This window comes from Ochotona curzoniae, unplaced genomic scaffold (assembly GCF_017591425.1).
Source record: "Ochotona curzoniae isolate NIBS_2020 unplaced genomic scaffold, NIBS_Ocur_1.0 contig_2210, whole genome shotgun sequence".
In the NCBI taxonomy this organism is placed as follows: Eukaryota; Metazoa; Chordata; class Mammalia; order Lagomorpha; family Ochotonidae; genus Ochotona; species Ochotona curzoniae.
Genome location: NW_024465369.1, coordinates 17,707,003 through 17,728,480, shown reverse-complemented (window position 1 = coordinate 17,728,480; position 21,478 = coordinate 17,707,003). Strand labels below are relative to the sequence as shown.

General features: G+C 43.6%; 1 protein-coding gene and 1 non-coding gene across 6 annotated transcripts in view; both read right to left on the bottom strand.

The window, feature by feature from the left end:
* The window catches only part of FMNL2 (formin like 2), a 306,297-nt gene that overhangs the window by 16,186 nt on the left and 268,633 nt on the right, over window positions 1-21,478 (bottom strand). For all 5 annotated transcript variants that reach the window (XM_040971574.1, XM_040971576.1, XM_040971578.1 and 2 more), the window contains exons 11-20: window positions 19,650-19,760; window positions 16,761-16,910; window positions 14,138-14,239; window positions 12,151-12,463; window positions 11,640-11,840; window positions 6,041-6,165; window positions 4,948-5,150; window positions 2,509-2,743; window positions 1,458-1,526; window positions 1,106-1,186 (exon numbers count right to left, since the gene is read on the bottom strand). In XM_040971574.1, the coding sequence (XP_040827508.1) occupies window positions 1,106-1,186; window positions 1,458-1,526; window positions 2,509-2,743; window positions 4,948-5,150; window positions 6,041-6,165; window positions 11,640-11,840; window positions 12,151-12,463; window positions 14,138-14,239; window positions 16,761-16,910; window positions 19,650-19,760 (1,590 nt within the window). The remainder of the gene's footprint in view (window positions 1-1,105; window positions 1,187-1,457; window positions 1,527-2,508; window positions 2,744-4,947; window positions 5,151-6,040; window positions 6,166-11,639; window positions 11,841-12,150; window positions 12,464-14,137; window positions 14,240-16,760; window positions 16,911-19,649; window positions 19,761-21,478) is intronic.
* Window positions 5,660-5,766, bottom strand: LOC121150996. The gene has a single exon (XR_005883088.1). It is a non-coding gene; the product is annotated as a U6 spliceosomal RNA (small nuclear RNA).

Genomic DNA, 21,478 nt, shown 5'->3' with positions numbered 1-21,478 from the left:
TGCCCACATTACTAACCTGAAATTAAACCATCCCTGCAGTTCATACTAACTTCTTTTCTATACATGGAATCATCTATTTTTTTAAAAATAATTCTTTGTAATTATTTTTTTAAAGATTTATTTTTATTATTTTTTTCATTGGAAAGGCGGATATACAGAGAGGAGAGACAGAGAGGAAGATCTTCCGTCCGATGATTCACTCCCCAAGTGAGCGCAACGGCCGATACTATGCCGATCCAAAGCCAGGAGCCTCTTTCGGGTCTCCCACGCGGGTGCAGGGTCCCAAAGCTTTGGGCCGTCCTCGACTGCTTTCCCAGGCCACAGGCAGGGAACTGGAAGGGAAGTGGGGCCGCTGGGATAGAACCGGCACCCATATGGGATCCCGGGCGTGCAAGGCGAGGACCTTAACCACTTGCGCCACTGCGCCGGGCCCTCTTTGTAATTATTTTAATAGCTGAACAGAAGTTCACTGTATTAAGTATTCTTTTTGTGTTTTTAAATTTATTTTATTTTTATTGGAAAGTCAGATTCACAGAATGAAGGAGAGACAAAGATCTTACATCTGCTGGATCATCCCCCAGCTAGCTGCAGCAGCATAAGGCCAGGAGCCAGGAGCCTCTTTCTCCGGGTCTCCCACGTGGGTGCAGGGTCCCCAGGCTTTGGGCCATCCTCCACTGTTTTCCCAGGCCACAAAGCAGGGAACTGATTGGGAAGTGGAGCAGCCAGAACACTAACCAGTGCCCATATATGATCCCAGCTACACAAAGCAAGGACTTTTGCCACTAGGCTACCGTGCCTAGTGGGTATTAACTATTCTTAAGATCTTCTGATTGTTGCCAATTATGTACAGCTATAAATAAACCATGGTGCTCACAATTCATATTTAATTCACACACCTGAGAAATGATTCCTAGAAAGGGATAAACCACAGTTGGAAGTGCTCACAGCCAAGTGATAGACCAATCCTCTTGGACATCACTGCAGAGAATCTTCAACACATCCACCTTCCGCTTCCAAGAGCAGGCCCACCCCCACTCCCACTGTCACGTTCTACAGCTATTTGTGTTGTAACTGTCAGTCCCCACAGTTATCGGAGCCCACTCACCAAATCTAAACTCTGAAGTTTAAATCCATAAACTGCTCCTCGTTTACTGCTATTCATGTAGTTTCCAAGTGCCAAGATGATCTACAAAAGATAGAACATGAGTTCAGCAGCAAGGCCCAGGCAAGCAGCAGACACGCGAGCTGCTCACACATAAATACCAACAACCAGGCCCAAGCACATAATGGGCATGTGGGCTGTTCACACACATGTACCAGTGTTCTAGGTCCAGGCCTAGGCCCAGGCATACAGTGGACATGCGGGCTGGTTACACATATGCACCAGTGGCTCAGGTCCAGGCACACAGTGGACATGCATGCTGCTCACACACATACTCAAGCAGAACTCCACTTGCCTCCAGAATCTTCTTGAGTTTCTGAGATGATTTGATAGACACCGACGCTGCTATGACTGCATGCAGTTGCTGGAGCCCAGTGAAAAGAAGAAAGAGGGGAGAAAAACAGACATTAAATATAGGAAACTGACTGCAGACTGCGGATTAACACGGCAGAAAACAGGCCCGAGTTTAGACCTCTGTTTCTCCTCAGCCTGACAAGTGTGGTCATCTTGCCGGGTCTCCAGCAACCATTTGGTGATGAGTAAACTTGGCAATAACAAGTAACACAGCAACTTGCTTATCGTAACAGCTGCAACCAATCTACAAGGGCGGGGAGGCGGCAGCCTCTTTCCCCAGAACTTACTCCCCTCCCAGCTATCTCTGTTCAAGAAGGAGTAACAAACAAACAAGGAAGCAAAGAGCTCTAACGCTCCCTGTAGTCTTTAATATATGTTTAGAACAGATGTGATCCCATCATCAGCAACTAACCGAAGTTAACTTTGAAAATAGGGAAAGAACCAAGGTTTGTGATACCCCTAACTGTCCACCAGACTAACACAAGCAAGCCTGTTACTCTACATGACCGCAGTCTACTACAGCAAAAATATATCCAAGGGAAGAAAACTGCGGTGAACTGTGATGTTTCCCATGGAAGCCCACCCAAAAATCCTTATTTCTACAAAGAATCATTTACAGAAAGGAAGACATTTTCAGTCTTATCCTCAACCCTCTCAAGGGCTGGGATTTTCCAGGAGGGGGACAAACTTGTGAAGGTGGGTTTCCTTGTCCTCTGGGATCAAATGCCCTTGGAAATCCAGAGGAATCTGCAGACACAGAAAACAGCATTCTCTTGGGAGAAGAATAAGATGGAATATGGTGACACACTATTTTAAAATGTACTTCATAGAATCCAATGTAAAACTCAGGGCTAGAATAAAGAATACAATCCAGAAAAATTTGGGAAGGAGTCTGCAAAGCCTGCAATACTTACTGCAATTCTGGGAGATAATTAAAAAAAAAAATTCTCCATCTTTCTGGACTCCTCTCCTACTAGAAATGGTCCACTTACAGGTGTCAGCATTTGGATGCTCTCAGCGAAGTTCCCAATAAAGGCCATGATGGTCATCTTCTGCATGAGCCTCTCAATTTTACTGAATTGCATCATGAACCGGTCTTCATCTGACAAGTTCTCTAAGGGCTTCCGTTCCCGCTCGTAGAGCCGCAGCACTTTCACCTCGTTCTCAGTCGGCAAGAACCTCATTAAACATTCTACAAAGTCTACAGGCAACGTCTTCAAGTCAAATCTGAAGGCACATGTGCACAGATTGGTGTTAGAGAGGAAACCTTTTTTTTTAAAAAAAAGATTTATCTTTTTATTATTATTATTGGAAAGGGAGAGAGATACAGAAAGATCTTCTGTCTGCAAGTTCACTCCCCAAATGGTTGCAACAGCCAAAGCTAAGCAGATCCGAAGCCAGGAGTTTCTTCTGGGTCTCCCACATGGGTGCAGGGTCCCAAGATTTTGGCCATCTGTTTCCCCAGGTCACAAGCAGGGAGCTGGATAGGAAGTGGAACAGCTAAGACATAAACCAGGGGCCATATAGGATCCCAGGGCATGTAAGGTGAGGATTGAGTCACTACACTATTGTTCTGGGCCCAGAGGGAAAACCTTCAACACCCCTCTATACCCTCTCTGTCTGGTCCCACTCATCACTGCCCAGCTGACAACTCTAAGCTCCTGCAGCCGAACAATGGAGGCCCAGTCTTGGAGCTGGTTCCTGACGGTTCATTGGATACCTTTCCTGGTCTTTCCCTAAAACCTGGGCATTACTACAGCTTTCGGCCTCGGTTTTAGGCCCCTAGCACAGCTCCAAGCCTTTAGCAATTAACAGTAAATGACTACTGAAAAAGGATAAATGAAGGCTGAAATACACTGGTTCCAGGACTCAGTTTTTAGGCATTGGAAGACACTGCTTATTAGGAACATTAGTACTGCACACAGAAACACAGAGTACCCAGTGAACCCTTATAAAATATTTCAATTATGCTAACAGTCTGCAGTAAAATTTTTTTTTGAAGCAAAACACTCAAGAGAGGCTGGCACAATAGCTCAACAAGCTAATTCTCTACTTGCAGTGCTGGCATCTCATAAAGGTGCCAGTTCATATCCTGGCTGTTCCACTTCCCGCCCAGCTCCTTGCTTGTGGCTTGGAGAAGCAGTGGAGGATGTCCAAAACCTTGAGATCCTGCACCAGTGTAGGAGACCCACAAAGATGCTCCTGGCTTCAGATCAGCTTGGCTCCAGGCATTTGTGGAGTGAACCAGCAGGTGGAAGCTTTTTTTTCTTTGTCTTTCCTTTTTTCTGTAAAGCTGCCTTTCCAATGAAAGTAAATAAATCTTTAAAACAAACAAACAAAAAAACACACAACTGTCTATACTGCATGGATGGCTTACCCAAGTACATAAGTTCCTTGAAGAAATATCAGGTTTTTGTAGAAATGTGCTCAGTATGAAGAGATGAAGTATTTGCTACAACCTTTATTTCTATCTAATTTAAGGGTGACCTCTGTTCAACAAGTAACAGAATTACACTTAATAATCATGATTAATATTAAGTTCAGGAACTAGACCATGTATGGGGGTTCAACATTAGAGATCACAACAGACTGTAGGAGGCACTACAGACTATTAGATTTTGACTCTGGTTGAAGACACACAATTGGAACAAATCATCTGTCAGGGCCAACCACTCCAGGAATCTGATCAAAATTCGTAAGATATTAATTTACGAAGAGTTAGTGCTAAAAACATTCAATAACATCCCTACCACATTTGAAAGTTACTATGACCACAAGAATAGTAGAAAGATTGTCCCAACAGAAAAGTAAATAAAATCAAAGCCTTCAAGAGTTTAAAATGAACTTTGTTTAAAATATCCTGGCACTATGGAGAGCAAGAGAATTCATTTCCATTGCTATGAATTAAGACACGCATCTGTATTGTATTTACATCTGGCACTGAACTGCATCATTCTTCAAATGCCACAAAATTTGTGTTCAATAAACATGGATAAAATCCAGATACTCTAGAGGAAACTGACATTTTTCTCCCTTTTCTTAACATCTGCAATACTCTGCTCCATTTTCCTTTCATGTAAGCGTTGCTGTGGGCCTGCACAAGAGAGCAGACCAAGATAACAAATGATGTCACAATCCAGATGTTATTTCTTTGGAATAATCAATTAGGCATTCGAATAGAGCCATCCCTGGGGACATTCCAGTACACCTCGTTGGGGCCAGCTTCTTCCTCACCTTAGGTGCTATGGAGCCTGTATGCAGTAGTGGCACTCTGTTGAATGTGGAGACCACAAGTGGCTCCATATTTTTTTTTCTTTTTTAAATCTCAGATCTTGCCCATTAAAGTATTTGCCACTAATTCATAATTTTGTCATTTTCATTTTTATCCCAACCACACCAGGGCATAATTTCACAGAAATTCCTGAACTTACACATGAATAGCTTTACAGATCTCATCAGCAGTCTTTCCTGCTTTCCTTAAAGTTATTGCAAGATTTTTGGCCCTATTTGCTTCTAGCAATGTCACTTTGTTTGATCCCTTCTGTGGTATCTTCTGTTTGCTTGAAGACAAATCGATGGCAGGACCTTGAGCTTTTGTCTTGAATATTTCCTCAAATTCATCCACATTTAAATCCTGGGGAGGAGACAGAGGATTTTGGCCAAATTCTACTTAAAAAGTAAATCAGAAAGCTACCATGAACGGCTTCATAAGTAATACCCTTAATTGTTCTATCCAATTTATGTGTTTGGTCATGACTTGTCTGTTTTTGCTTGAGTGCAACTTCTTACACATAAACAGAAGTGAACACCTCAAGTGCACTGACTCCAACAGCCTATTCCAGTGCCTTTTAATAACTAACTTGTATGGGCAGCTGCCACAGACTAAAACTTTCCACCAAACAAGACTGAGTGTAATCATCAGGCATTTATTCACTTATAGTTCAATTAAAGGACATTATAAATGAAGAGATTTTGTCAGACATAAATGAGGATACTTTGGCAGATTTGGGGGATAAAATGGAACTAACAGCTAAGTTTATTTTGGTCAAAAAAATAGTGAAATCACATGCAAGTTTTTTGCATACTAATTATTTTTGCCCATCTGTCACATTTATTGTTTCAAGGTCACCTAGGTCAAGTCACAAAAATATGGAACGCTTCACAAATCTGCATGTCATCCATGCGCAGGGGCCATGCTAATCTTCTCTGTACCATTCCAATTTTAGTGTATGTGCTGCCGAAGCAAGCACTGCATACTAATTTTCAATGAACTTTGAAGACTCCTTGCATTTTGTAGTATACACTGAAGAGGCTCAAAACTATTTACTCTAGTTTGAAAGACAATTCAGAATCACCTTCCACAACAGTGTCCTATTTTATTCTTCACTATAATTCATCACTTTTTTTCCTTTCTATGCAGCCCGTTTAGTATTTTATCACACGAAACCTGCAGGTTTTCAGAGCCTCCACCATGGCTTTGCTGCACAGACAGGGTCCTTAGTTTCTAACCAAGGAGAAAGATACCTCCAGAATTCGCTCATCATCAATTTCATTGAAGACGGTGCCATTGATCTGATTGGGCTTCAGGGCAACCCAGTTAAACACCGGCATTCTGAACTTCGTCTTGATTGGCTTCTTAATTTTCACAGCTAAGAATATCAGAGAATGAAATTATAATCCCATCAAGACCCTGCAACCCTCAGGAACAATCAGACCACAGTCCTTGCAGATGACACTTCAACACTGGAGGAAGACTGGCAAGGGGCACCCTCATGTTTACAAAGACTGAAAAATGCACATGGTCTTAGCCTGAGCCATCAGAAGCTATCATTAACAAAATGTTAAAAACTTCCTAAGAGACAGGGGCTATTTTTTTTTTAATTCAAGTAATTGGACTGTTACCTTCCAGTTAACAAAATACTAAGACAATATTAAAGCATTGCTGGGGAGTAACAATCATTATGAATATATTGGAAGACCAGAAATGGCAGATGTCAAATTTTGACATGCCAAGCTCTTGCTTGTGCAACACAAGTCTTTAAAATGATTAGAGCCTGAAGACAGGGGCCGCCTAAAACCATGAGGAATGTGACGTCAAGAGCACTGAGTTTCAGCCAGGGAAATACATTCCTGTGCATGATTTTGACAACGGAGATTACACTGGCTGCTGAGTTTTTTCAAACAGACTAAATTAGAAAAATGTTTGCGTTGACAGAGGGGCACTTGGAAGATCTGGAAATGATTTGGCTTTGTAGGAAGGGCCACAGTTGCTGGCCCTTCTTCCAGCTGGATCTGAGTAGGAGGAATCAGCGAATCCAGTAAAAGCATAACAAACCTCTCCACAGAGAGCATGGGGTCTACTGGGGAGTGCCAACTCCTTCAACAGGCAACTCAGTGAAAATTCTGCTTAGGAATCAATTACAACAAAGTCTTTGTCTTCTCAAGCCACTGAGATTAAAGCATCATCCATCCCTGCCTGTCCACCACCTTATTTGGGAGCTTCCCTATGAGGCCGGCCTTCTGGCCAAGTAGGCTAAACTTCTGTGCTATTAACCGCTGATAGCAAGAGAGGGAGCACCTGAGTGCTTCTATGTAAAAGACTAAGCAACTCTCATGGCTGAATTCTTATCTGCCTGCCTGTCTTCCCGCCTCAGTGGGTGGGAACTGAGAAAGGGAGACGAACAGTGCCTCTCATTCCTCCAGAGTTACCAAGGTCAAAGGGACAGGTGACATCATCTGAAGAATTCACACAGAAGCATGCAGGAACACAAAGACACAGCTTTTGCCAAACCAGCCACTTCTAGCACCCAAGGGAACCACTGCTTCCTCACTTCCCAAGAGGATGGCTTTCTGGCCACACTGCATTCTTGTCTGTGCTATCCAGGAAAGCCAAGGTGCTGCTCTGTATGGGATGAAAGGACAGATCTTCCTTGTGAATGAAACTTGCAGCAGTGCTGGGGATATGGGGGAGCAGGGGACGGGCTATGGAGGAGCTTTGCATCCTGTGTGAAGTGTGGCAGGGGAGGCCTTTTGTTTGTGAACTTCCCTGCACAGATACTACAGGCCCAATGCTCACCAACAGTCACTCCCTTACAGTCACCCTTCAGATTTGGAAGGCCTGCGGGCCGAGCACAGGTACTGACATTCTGCTTGGAACAGTTCCCCTGACTCTGACTGGGGCATGGAGGGCAGTGAAGACCACAGAAACAGGTATCTGCTCCACACTGCCTCCTCAGGGCTCAGGTATAACCAAGTGGACACTGCACAGTGCTAGCCAGACACCAGCAGGCAAGGACTGGAAATGGGACAGCCAGAGTTCTGCCTTGTTCTGTGCCCCTAGAATCAGTCTAAAATTTTAGATGGAAGCCTCTTGGTTTCAATTGTGAGATTTTAAACCAAAAGGAGAGAAAAATAAGAACCCCACCCCCAACCATAATCGGTTCTTTCCTCAGAGGGCAAGGACTGTGGCACAGGAATCCAGGCCATCTGCTCCAAGGACAAGCATCCCTTCTCCAGGTACAGCTATAATGTGGGGACACACCTGGAGGAAAAGTCAGCCCACACCCAGACTCCCCGCAGACACAAAGTCCAAATGCAATGGATCGAAGGCAGATGGGGTGAAAAGATGTCAAGGCATGGTGTGACCAACACAAGGCAAATACCCGACACACTCAGTGAGGAGCAACCTACAGAAAAGCTTGATGGGCCCATCTTTTTGTGGAAGCAGAAAGAATAGAGAAAATAAAAAAAAATTAGATATGGTTAGAGTCAAGTGACCCAGCAGTTCACGCAGTGGCAGCACAGAATCTCATGCTTCTTTGACATGTTTCACAAAGCAGCACAGAGACAAAAACTCATTCCCATTCAGGACTGCCTTGAAGACTCACTTTTATTGAGTTTTTAGAAAAATCTTTTTTTTTTTTTTTTACAAGAAAGGAAGAAAAGCTTTTCTAAGAGTGGTCCCAAGGAGCCACACTGAACTGTGCGCTAGCAATACAACCATTTTATAAATAAATTCACTAAGGTCCACATTCTCATTGTAAAGAAGCAAGCCATCCTCCTAATAAGGACAGCAGAGCGTCCAGACTGTCTGGCAGATTGGCACAGGTGTCTGATGCCAGGAAAGAGAGCCAGGCTGTTCTATGCAGATCTGAGGATGGAAGTATTCTACTTCACATATAGCTAAGTTCACACTACCGGTCTTTCTAAAACACAAGCTTTCCACCAGGTAGTTACAGGGACCATTATGTGGTTCCCTGCCTGGGCCACCATTAACACATTTGCTCATTGCCTACTCAAGAGATGGGACATCCTGTTGTCTGCAAATCCCACAGTGTAGAGATGTGACAAGTTTCTGGCTTCCCAGGAGCCCTAAGGCCAACTCACAGATCTTAGTTTCTTGGTTCTGCTGGAACATCCTGACTATGTCTAGCCTCTTAGTTCCAAAGAGAGAGAAACAACACACTGGCAAAACATTCCACAAAATGGGCTTCCTTCACAAGCACTCACTGCCAAAACGATGGTGAGCAGTGAAGACAGATGAAAACTTTGGTGGGAGCCACCAGATCTCAACTTGTTAAAGGCTTATAGCATCTTGTAATTCTTACATAAACATACTTCAAGAAGTTTGTGGAAAATTAAATTGGATGATAAGCTTAACTGGGTGACAAAAGTTTTGAAAGGAATGTAGATTTTTTTAAAAAGAGACATTTTATGTGAACTTTCTGAAGTCCTCCTGAGTTTAGTAAAAGATGTTATTTCTTGGGGCTGGCACTGTGGCGTAACAGCTCATCATCCACCTGCAGTGCCAGCATTCCACATGGGTACTGGTTCTATTCCTGGTTGTTCCACTTTCAATATAACTCCCTGATTATGGCCTGGGAAGGCAGTAAAGGAGAGCCCAAGTCTTTGACCCCTTGCATTCATGAGGGAGACTTGGAAAAGCTCCTATTTCCTAGCTTTGGACCATCCCAGCTCTGGCCAATGTAGCAATTTGGGGAGTTAACCAGTGGATGGAAGATTGATTTCCCTGTCTTTCCTTCTCTGTAACTCTGCCTTTCAAACAAAGATAAATTTGTTTTTAAGGGATTTCTTGTACTCATTTGCTGCACATTCCTGGAATTAAAGAGAAGTCTCTTGCATGCTATCTGTATATGATCTCTAACCGGAGGAAGACTCAGCTTGCAACAGCAGCAGCCATGAAGGCAGCTGTCAGCTACCAGCTGAGCATCCAGCTCCATATCCTCATGCTGGGTGAAGGCAAGTGACCAGTAATTAAAATGCAGTTAGGATCCCCTCATCCTATGTCAGAATGCCTGGGTTGAATACCTGATTAAGGCTCCTGATTCCAGCTTCCTGCTAATGTGGACTCTGCCTCCCAGGCTTCAGCAGCTGGGTTCCTGCCACCCACGTGCAAGACCTGGATTGAGTTCCTGGCTCCTAGCTTTGGTCCCCTGGCCTCTCTAGGCAATTTAGGGAGTAAACCACTAGATGGGAGATCTCTTGCAAGCTTGTTGCTCTCCATCTTTCAAATAAAAGCATTTAAAAAATATATGCAACTTTATGTAACTACACATATATACTATATATAACTTAAAAATTAGACATGATGGGCCCCTGTGTATGACAACCTCTTGACCCTTTGGTCTGCCAAGGCAGCTCCGAGTTTCACGTTAGCGCTCAGGTGAGTGGAAGCAGGTGCTGAATCACACATCAGCTCTTGCCAGACAGGAAGAAAGCAGTACCCAGGGAGGCATCACAGCAGTCACATGTCACAGCCCAACCAGGGCTACACGGGAAGCCTGAGCAGGTAGGCCAGGTGTGCAGGACAACCGGGGCCCTCCACGCTCAGCCACCAAGAGCAGCCGGGTGAGGGATGGGCTCCCCAGGCCCGCTGTGACATGGTTTCTTTACATTCCACCATCCAACAGTTTCACCAGAGTTCTCCAACTTTTCTCCTTCAGAAGCAATAAAAGTTCCAGAAGAAAGTGGTTGAGAGGGAGGACCTTGAAGGGTATAAATAAGCCATTGATTTACTGTGAACATTATGTTGAATAGACACCTTATTCGTTCCCCTGACAGCTTTGTAGAAATGGGAGTGAGGCACCATCAGGGATTTGATATGGAATAAGTGTGTTAATGGCCCCAAGGTCTCAAATCACCAGGAGGAATCAGCTCTAATTCCTGATAAGACCCTTGAAGGGATGAAAATTATGAAATCTTTCTGAGCTAACACTGTGTCTAGAACTTTAAGCAAAAGCCTCCAACAACCACTGTAGCCTAGCAAATGGTGGCACTCAGGGAGATTCTTCATGGGAAATGAGAGTTATATATTTCAACTACAGTCATCAAAGAAACAGATTTACTTATGTAACTTGGATAGCCAAGCTCGTAGCAATTGCAAATGGCAAAGGAATTATCTCTGACTGGGCCACGGCTTGTCATATCGTAGAAAGGGCCAACATTCTCTTCCCTGAGCCCAAAGGGAACACTTGAATTTCAAGGCATTACAGCAACTCTCTTAACCTCCCTGGATGCCCCACGCACCCTACCCTGAGCTGAGGATGTTGCTCCTGGTTTAACAGGAGACTGTGAATTTGAGAGGATTTCAAGGTCAAGGGGAGAATACTGTTGGCAGCACTTCCTTGTGAAGCTTAAGTTTACCCTAGCAAAGTCAGATGTTGTCAGATGCTCAGAAGACATGCTTGGAAGCCTACATTGGACAATTTCCCAGAAAGATACTGTCCCCTTAAAATTTCTACCCAAACAACCTCTAATGAAAGAGAAAGAGAGCCAGAAGCACTCAGTATCTGTGCCTATTCAGAAGACTACAATAGGTGTCAATGAGGCATTTGCTGGAGCCACCCATCCACACTGATTCTGAAGGAAGTCCCAGGTCAGATTAGGCAGGAGAGATCAGAACTTTCCCCTGGGAGGCTGCAACAAAAGTTTCCCCGGCCAACATCCCCTTCCCTGGCTATACTGACCTGAGTGTTCCTACACCTAGAGGAGGTTCATGTCCTTGCAAGATATTGGGACTTCAGAGATCTGCTTTAACTCTCCAGGGCCTGGACAAATGAAGATTTCTTACCCGAGAACCTGGGTATTAGTTCTGTGCTCTTACCTGCTAATCCTGAGTTGAAAACCACTGTAGGTGAAGATGTTCCTGGAAGCGGGGGTGCAGAGGGAGGAGGGGGTGGCGGCAAAGGTGGACCTGGCACAGTCTCAGCTGCAGGACCCGGGAGAGGAGGGGGTGGAGGAGGAGGGGGAGGAGGTGGGGGAGGGGGAGGTGGTGGCATTGGTGGCGTGACAGGACCATTTTGCACTAGCAAGGAGAGAAGAAACAAATTGAGAATACAGGAATAGTTTTCTGGCAATATGTCATGTGCTTATAAAGTATCCAAAGACAAAACACCTACAAGGATAACGAGTTGCTTTCAAAAACATATACAATTTCCTATAGGCTATTGGGAAAAAGACTGCAACATTTGCAAACTGAAGACTGATGACTTTGATCTCAAAATATAAATAGTTCTTAAAATCAGAAAGCAAAGAACAGTCAAAACCACACGAGGTCAACAGAGAGAGACAACGTCCCAAATACTGCCCAGGTGTCCTAAGGCAAGTTTCCTCACCTGCTTCAGGTGTGTCTGACGATGGAGGTAGTGGTGGAGGAGGAGGTGGCAAGGGTCCAGAGGAAGTGGCCCCCATAACTGGGCCTACAAAACTACCCACTCCTGCTTCGGACCCTGCAGACAATGTGCCAGAAGCCACAACTGGCAGAATGGCGATGTCTCCATCCCCTTTCTTCTGAATTTTAATGGTCCCTTGTTTTTCCAGTTCATGGATCTTTTTTTCCAGGGTAGACTGTCTCTGAATGGCTTCTTCTTTTTCTTTGACCATTTTTCTTAATGTGTGAACTTGGGTATTTGCATCTTTGTAGATTTCCTGTAAAAGAGTCTATGGTCAAGGGTTCATCTTCACAGGGCATTCAAATTCATTATCATCAGACTGGCCTATTGAGGATAAAGAAATAACACTAGAAAATAGAGAAGGAACACACACATGAACAGGAATTCTATGGAACTCAGCTAGAATGGGTAAGATCCCATTAAATAACACTAATTATGCCAATAATGCATGCAATAAATTCCAGTAATTTTACTGTTAAAGAAATCCTTTCTATTTCATAACTGCAGCTAACTTAACTCTGCCTGCAGGCAGAAGCAAACGAGGCAGAGAGCTCCAAAAGCCAGCTTGGGACTATGTGGGGCACACTTTGGTGGTGCAGAATGTCTTGGTTTAAAATCCATTTTGTGACTCCTACATCTGTGCATCAGCTAACAGCAGACAGGAGGTCGCTTGGTCAGACTTGGACAGAAGTCAGAGCAGGATTACAAATCTGCAAGCCCCAGGACATCACATTCATCAGTCACCGGGGCTGGCTGACCTTGAATGGTCGGCTCTGGCCTGTTCATAAAGCCTCTCTAACTGCGTTCAGGGTAGAGATCATGACATTGTCCCTCTGGTAATGCCATCAACAAAACAGGCCAAAGCTTCCCTCCACGAACGATTTAGTTCTGCCTAGGTTTTTGGCAGAAAACAAAGAAGCCACCATTTCCAATTCAAAGGCTGTCCTGGTTCCTTTTACAGGGGACGCATCGAGGTTCCAGGAAAGGGATTTACGGAACTGAACATACTTGCTGTGCCTTCTATACAGATCTCTTCCCACAGCCTGCAGCAGGCAGAGCAACATTCTTCACACCCTGTCTACTATTAATAAACTCAGAGTCTGAACCTGAATTGAGTCCATATGCTACAACTTGGTCTCAATAAGTGTGCCAGAAAATAAATTTCCTCAAGTTAACGGCAGGACATATCAGAGGATCAAGCAACACACACACTCATGACAAGCCTCACATAAAATGTGTCATTTCGTTCACAGTGGTGCAAGGGTCAGCCATTTGCCTGTAAGCCCTCCTGGCAGGCATTTTGGTGTTTTATGTTCTGGACAATTCCAACCACATGGACGGCACTCCATAAATACCTGACATGTAAGGGAAAATACCACCAAGGCCAAATAAAACAGCTGGAATTATCTGATAATAAAACGGATTGGTTTTGCTTTGCCTTCCCCCAACAACTGCCTACTTTTTTTGGTGAATGCCATTAGGTACATCCAGTGTTGTGATTTCCCTGTTTCCACAGCAACCACCAAATCTGGATGTAAAAAGAAGCAAGGCAAAGGAATACAACAAAGCCCAAATCCCAACATAAATGAGTGGTGTGAATTAAACCTTGCTGTGTTTTCATTTCCAACCGAATGTGCAATCCACAGAAGCAGCCCAGCCTCCTCTAGAGGGGAAACCACTGTGCACCCAAAAATCAGTGATAAGGAAATACTGAACCTCTCAGCACTCAGGACTCAAATGCACACATGTGTGCACAAATGCCCTGACTGCGCGGGCCTTTTACCCAGGAATCACCACTGCAATTCTTCCACACACACACACACTGCATCAGTACACTCCTCTGAAATGAATATGCGCCACATCAACGCAGCCTGAGGCAGAGCACAGTCCCTGTAGTGCCAGTCTGGTGACAGTTGTCCTCATCACTTACTCGGACAACATCCAGCTCCTTGTTCCTCTGCATGAGCTGCTTTTCCAGTTCCACAATCTTGGACATGGCTTCATTCTCTGTGTCTTGCAACTTCTCAGATAGCTGTAAAATGGTTACAAGGGAGCCGTGTCACCAACAAGGACATTCTGATCAGGCCCTCAGTACTCAGCAAGTACAGCTCTAGGACTGTCAGGACCCATCCAAGTCCTGCATGAGCCCTGCAACCTGTTTACTGGAATGACAGTATTTATAAATATGGTTCTGAGTATATATTCAATATTAGCAGGGATCAATAATTTATAAGGCTACATTCGAACATTTCCTTAATGAAACCCACAAGTCAGCTCCTCAGTGTTTCAGCATACATATCATCTCCGTCCATTTCTTCAGGGACTAGTCAAGGTAGCAGGAGTGTGTGTTGGGAAAGGAAGTGTGTTTCCACAGCTGTCCAAGAAAGGGCTTTGAAAGTATTGACCGGGGAGTCACGTTGTGGCATAGTAGTTAAGCCTCCATCTGTAATGCCAACATCTCATATACCTGCTCTTTCATGTCCTGACTGCTCCACTTTCAATCCAGCTCCCTGTCAATGGTCTGGGAATTCACCTGAAGATGGTCCAAGTGCTACCACCCATGTGGGAGACTGGATGAAGCTCCTGGCTCTTGGTCCAGTGGTGGCCATTGCAGCCATCTGAGGAGTGAGTCTGTCTGTCTCTATGTGACTCTAGGCAGTTGGAAAAAAAATACACGACTGCTTGTTTCAAATCAAACTGATGAAATAATAAGTGCTATTTAGAGAGGCAGTTTAAATTAACAGATGGTCTGCTACAAAAGTAGATACAGAAATACAATCTTTCAGCAGCGGATGTCCTACACAGCTGTTAAACTTGGGACACCTGCATTCCTGATCCCAGTCTGCTTGGAGTCCTAGTTAATTTCTGGTTCCAGTTGCCTGCTGATTTACATCTTGAGAGATAACAGCTGATGACTCCAGTATCCTTGTCCGTGTTACTGATGTGGGAGATCCAGAATGAGTTCTAGGCTCCTGGACTGAGGCTGATTTAGCACCTGCTGTCACAGGCATCTGTGGAATGAACCAGCAGATGGAATATCCTGCCTTCTAGCCTCAAACTATTCAAAGTATTTTTAAAAAATAAAATTAGATATGTATGTTTTTAAAGTATGACCATGTAATATTGGCTGTGGCTTCAAAAGAGACACAGAATGGGTCAGGTTACATAACTGCTTTATGCCAAATGCTCTACAAATTGACAATTTGTGATTTTTACACCTCAATGAAAATAAGCGTAAGTAAAGGCAAGGTAAGGAGGACTTATGGCAATGTCTACTGACGAAGTTCAGAGTGCAACACTCCGAAAAGTTCTGAGCCCTAAGTTCTCCTGTGAAGTGGAAGCTGACTGGCTAACTGCAGCTTTTACAGAAGGTTCTTGGCTCACTCACTTGGTTAAACCACAAACCATGAATATGCCCACTTTCAGAGTGACAGGAAAAGGTGGAGGGCATTAAACACATGCAAGACTCTGGAGAAAGGAGGAGGAAAATATATGGACTGCTTCAAGGCAAAAATAACAAAAAAGGGACAGCTCAGTATACAATCAAGCAAAGTGTACATTCTATCTTATCCAAACAATTTGGTCTTGTTAATACTGGAATCTCTGAGAAACACCATTTTCCTGTTCCTTCTTGCAATACTGAACTCCCTGTTCAATGAATGCATGAGTGGACAATCTTTGAAGGGATGCAGATTAATACTCAACTTGGTCTGTAATAAGAAAAGTCCTTCAAAGGAACCTGAGCCCCTGTTGGTACAGAGTTGACATTGTACTGGGAGGACACTCTTCCTCCACAAAGAATACAGATATACTGGGGCCGGGGCTCAGGCATACAGAACTGCATTTAGGCTGATGCTTGGGATCCCATGTCCCTTACGAGAATGCCTGGTGTAGGACTCAGTTATGCCGCTTCTAACTCAACTTTCTGCTAACGTACACCCTAACAGACAGCAGATTATCACTCCACACTGGGGTTCCTGTCCTCTGATATGGAAGATCTGCGCTGAGCTTAGTGTTCCTAACTATTCTGGGTGTTTGGGGAGTGAACCAGTAGAAGCCAGCAGCTGGGGCTAAGCACTGAAATCAGGATCTGCAATGTGGAATTCAGGAATCTTAATTGGTGTCTTAAACAGCAGACCAAACACCTGCCCCTACTCAGAATTTGAATAGCCATCAGACAGGAATGTTTAGACTCACATCACAGAGTATCAGCTGATTCTGTCCATAGCCCTGTGTGAGCATTTTTTAAAAAGTGGCTCATATTCAGGAGACACTTCTTGGTCCCAAATCAAATTCCTGTATTATTTCCTCCACTCTGTTAGGTGATGCCAATCATCTAATCACGAGTCAGAACTGAGCAGGCAAGGCGCTGGACTTGGCTTTGTTTTACAGAACGTATTTGGTTTCTTTGAAAGAACCCAGAATGGCTTATGACAGCCCTTGCTCCCGGGGTACAGTTCATTCTGTACACTCCAACTCCTTTAACTTACTACCATAGATGCTTATCCCTAACTGCTTGTTCCTAGTGAAACATCAGCAGTCACTCCCCTTACATGAGAGATGTTCTCTTCAAGTTCTTCCACCCTCTCCAACGCTGCATTCTTGGTTTCAGCATCTTCCAGCAGAGCTCCTACATCAAACACATTGTCCAGGTAAGCCTGAATCTGCACCTGCAGCTTGTCACTCTCTGTATGTTTCAGCTTCTGCAAACCAGAACACAAAAGGAGACCGTGTTAGCTTTTCTGAGAACAGACCAAGAATCAACGTGCTCTGTTGGCCCCAAAAACTCAGCCTTTCCATGAGAAGGCTGAAGGATCACCTACCTTCAGAGCACTATGAAGTACCTGATTGAGGGAGTACCATCAGATTACTTTCTGGTGACTACCCCGCCCCCCCACTCATCTTCCTCCAAGCCCTTCCTGCTCCACAGAATTAGATCCTAACACAGAATATCTGGGTATAGGTGACATCAGAACAGAAAAACCTAAAAGTAGCTCCTGAAGGGAACAATGACAAGTAACATAAAATGTGGTGGTGGTGGTGGTATGTGTAATGGCAGACACTGCAGGGGGTTGTATCTTGCCTGGAGAGTGACAAGGCTTCCAGTGGGGCTCAAGGGTTAGGGGAAAGGTGGGGCAGACACAAGTTGAGTTTGTACTTTGCCTTGGGGCTTATTTTAGCAAACATTTAAACAGTGCCCATATTCCATGCTTTCTCTGCCAAGTTAGTATGATCAATGTGAACAGCTCAGGACTCCCATAGCACAGGTCAGAAAACTTTCCCAAAGTTACTACATCTAAGGTCAAGCATGAAGACAACACTCAGCTACTTTTAAGGTAATATTAGAGGTCTTATCAACCAGTGAATCTCCCCTATGTATTACACAGGTTATGGCTTTCCCTGGGAAACAGATGAACGGGGAGAACAGATTCTAGCACATGGGTGAGTCAATAAACAGTTATTGAACAAATCGATGATAACCTAAAAGGAAGTACTTAGATCATTACATATGTATTAAGACAGCTATTCCAACCGTGTTAGTCTTTCAGGAGTCAGAGTTAACACAACACAAAGCTAAGCAAACGCTAAGTTTTAGAAAACAAAAACAAACTTTAAATTTTGAAAACAAATGCCACACTATACAAATTCTCAGGAAAAATATATTTTATGTCTAACCCGAAATTCTAAAATTTAGCCTTTTTTTAAGAGTAGGTTTTATCTTAGTTTGAAAGTTAGAACCAAAATATTTTCCAGTCAAGGGCAGCATCTAAGAAAGATAATGGAATTTTATACAAAAGCTCAATGGAATTTTATACAAAACTCTTAATGACCCACAAGGGCTAAGGAGCCTAAAGCAATGTCTACTCAGACATCACAAAGCTGAACTCAGAACACCACTAGAAATCTATATTCCCAATGTTTGTTCAGATACTGCTACTCTCAGAGCATCAGGAAAGAGAATAACAAACTTTGATCTAAAAGCAAAAAAGAAAAAAATCAATCTAATATTCTCCCAATAACTTTAGTGAGTCTTTAAATTAACAAACTGCTCACACAGCTCTTAAGTGGAGGCCTATTCTGCTTGACCAACAGTTGAATCTTTATGCCACATTAGGCCTATCTACACAAAACGTAGCTCAGCTGGCCTGGTAAGCAAGAGTGTCAGGTAAGAATCATCAACTCTGCCATTCTGCTTCCCAAAAAACTCAGACTGAAATGCCCTGGCTTTCCCCTAATGATGACCAGCAGTGGAACTCTGGAGACACCAAGGTGAAGTATATCTATCAGTTTCTTTTTTTTTTTTTTTTTTTAAAGATTTATTTTTATTATTTTTTCATTGGAAAGGCGGATATACAGAGAGGAGAGACAGAGAGGAAGATCTTCCGTCCGATGATTCACTCCCCAAGTGAGCGCAACGGGCCGATACTATGCCGATCCAAAGCCAGGAGCCTCTTCCGGGTCTCCCACGCGGGTGCAGGTTCCCAAAGCTTTGGGCCGTCCTCGACTGCTTTCCCAGGCCACAGGCAGGGAGCTGGAAGGGAAGCGGGGCTGCCAGGACTAGAACCGGCACCCATATGGGATCCCGGGCGTGCAAGGCGAGGACCTTTAACCACTTGCGCCACCGCGCCGGGCCCTATCTATCAGTTTCATAGCTGGGAGCATGAAATGCTTAAAATGCAGACCTACAATTCTAGCCCTATTACTAGTAGTCTCTCAAATTCAACCAGAACACTCCTATCTCACAGGGAAAACAAAAATCTGCCTAGGAGTCAAGGGACAAATACATGGCCTGTGCACACACAGCTGCTCAAACTCATTTCTGACATTCATATCAACTTCCTGTTGGTTAACCTGAGAACTCCAGGGAACTGGCAGAGTAGTTCTACCAGGTAGCAAGAGAAAGACCAAATTTAAACCCCCTTCTCCCAGGAACCAAAGTGGAACTTCTGAAGCCACAAGCACTTTAAGGGGAATTTAACAGCTTCACGAGGAAGTCTCCAGTGCCCATTCCTCATTATTTTTTTATGTTCTAAGCATTTACTCATCATTCTGAAGCAGTTTGGGCTTGACCTTTCTTTGCCTATATGGGGTCCCCAGAGAAGCCAAGAATGCAAATTGCCCAACTGCCCTGATGAAGGATGCAATGAAACTTGCCCCAAACAGAGCTTAAACACAGAGGAAAGCCGCAGAAGGGCTGCAGGTGATCTGCCTCCTGTTCTCAAAGGCTGCAGACAAACGCTGGAGTGAGGTCCCAAGAGATTTGAAGGCATCTGGCTTCCCTGGCAGATCACATCCCTCAGATGAGCTGCTTTAACCAGGATGACAGCAGTTGCCTGCACACTCCTGTCTTTAGTTGTGATTTGGCCACAACGGAAGTTTACCTTGGAGGGTAGCCATAAGTCAATTCTTACACTGGAGACAAAGTTTACAGCCATACTCACATCCAAGTATTCATCCAGGCCTAATTTGGTAAATTCATACTGGAGGTGAACTCTGAAATTCATGTCTTCCACGGAATGAACTACAATATTAATAAACTGCATCGAGGCCACCTGAAACAAATTTACAAAGGGCTTAGATAGGCTTTAAACTTTTTATTTCTGTTTAAACATGGGCATACCTATTCCAATTCATACATTAAGGTTCATTTCTTGATTTCCTTCTTCTTCATTACATTGAGTCTTGAAAAATATTTTGTAATTTTTAAAGCTAGAAAAACTGCTAGGAGTCCCATAGCAAGGTACCTCTTCATTTCCAACAGCCTGGCTACAATAAAAAAAGAAATGTACTGACAAGTGTGGGCCAAGGGTGTGGAGGAAAGGAAATCCTCTTCCATGGCTGGAATATAAAACAGGGTAGCCACTTTGAGAGCTGGCCAATTTTTCAAAATATTAAACACTGAGTTACCATGCAGCCAGCAGTTCCCCTCTTAGCACATACCCAAAGAAGACAAAAACATATGTCCACATAAAAATCTACATATCTATGTTCAAAGCAGTATTATTCACAACAGTTTAAAGGTATAAAGAATTTCTATCAAGTGATGGATAAACAAAATGTGGTTCATTGATACAGTGGAAAATGATGCAATAAAAGAGAATTAAATACTGATTCACATTTTTTAAAAAAAGTAGGTAAACTTGAAAATATCTCAGATGGAAAAGTGAGATCCTCTACTGTCTGCATCCACTCATGAAATAGCAGAATAGGGCAAACTACAGGGCCAGAAAGTTTAGTGGTTGGAAGAATAAACGGGACATGACTGTTAGAGGGTACAAGGCTACTCTTGGGGTCATGGAATGCTCTAAATTAGACTGTGGTAATGCTAACACATACCTGTGGCTATACTAAACACACACTGAATTGTACACTTTAGATAGGTAAATTGCATGGCATGCTAGTTCTATCACACTACAGCTATTCTTAAAAAAGTCATATAGGTAAATGAACAAAGTGCACAAATTGTTACAGGCTTATTTAGTAAACTATGAAAATCATGACTAAGGAGAATATTTATATAGATCACCAACCATCTCACTACAAGGTTATATCTTTTCCAGATTCACTGTGTTTCTACCATACCCACATGGAGTACCCAATGTTGAATTCATCTTTGCATGCAGTAACCTCATTTACATTCCATCAAAGCTCTCCCCTGCAACTGCACCAATAGCCTGGATCTGCTGGAGAGAATACCTATCCATAAGTAGGTAAATAACACAAGAGGTCAATAGACCTATTTGTCTTTTGATAGGAACTGTCAGTTTGCCCAGCTTGAAAGGATCTTACTCAGTCTTTCTTCATGGATGTGAGCTAAGAGAGCCTCTGGTAAGGAAAAAAAAAAAAAGACTGACAGATTCCACTTCATACTGGCCCTGAAGACAACCTACTTATGCTTCTCTTTCCAAAACCCAATTTCCTTTACTTCAAAAACTACTTCCATCAGAGCCAGCATTGTGACATAGTATATAAGGCTGCTGCCTACAGCAGCAGTACCTCATGTGGAGCTAGTTCATGTCCCTCAGCTGCTCCACTTCCAACCCAGCTCACTGCTAGTGGTCTAGGAGAAAGGCAAAACTGACTAAGCTGTGGAGAATACAGCCAGCCAATTCTACAAACCAAACTGTCTTTAAGTCTTCGATAATATTGTCTGCAGAAGCCCCTGGACCACAAAAAGTAGAAAAAAATTCATATGGTTAAAATCTTTTTTAACATCATGATTTTGCTCTAGATACGTCAGTAGCTGAAGCTTGCAAGCAATTTTCAGTGT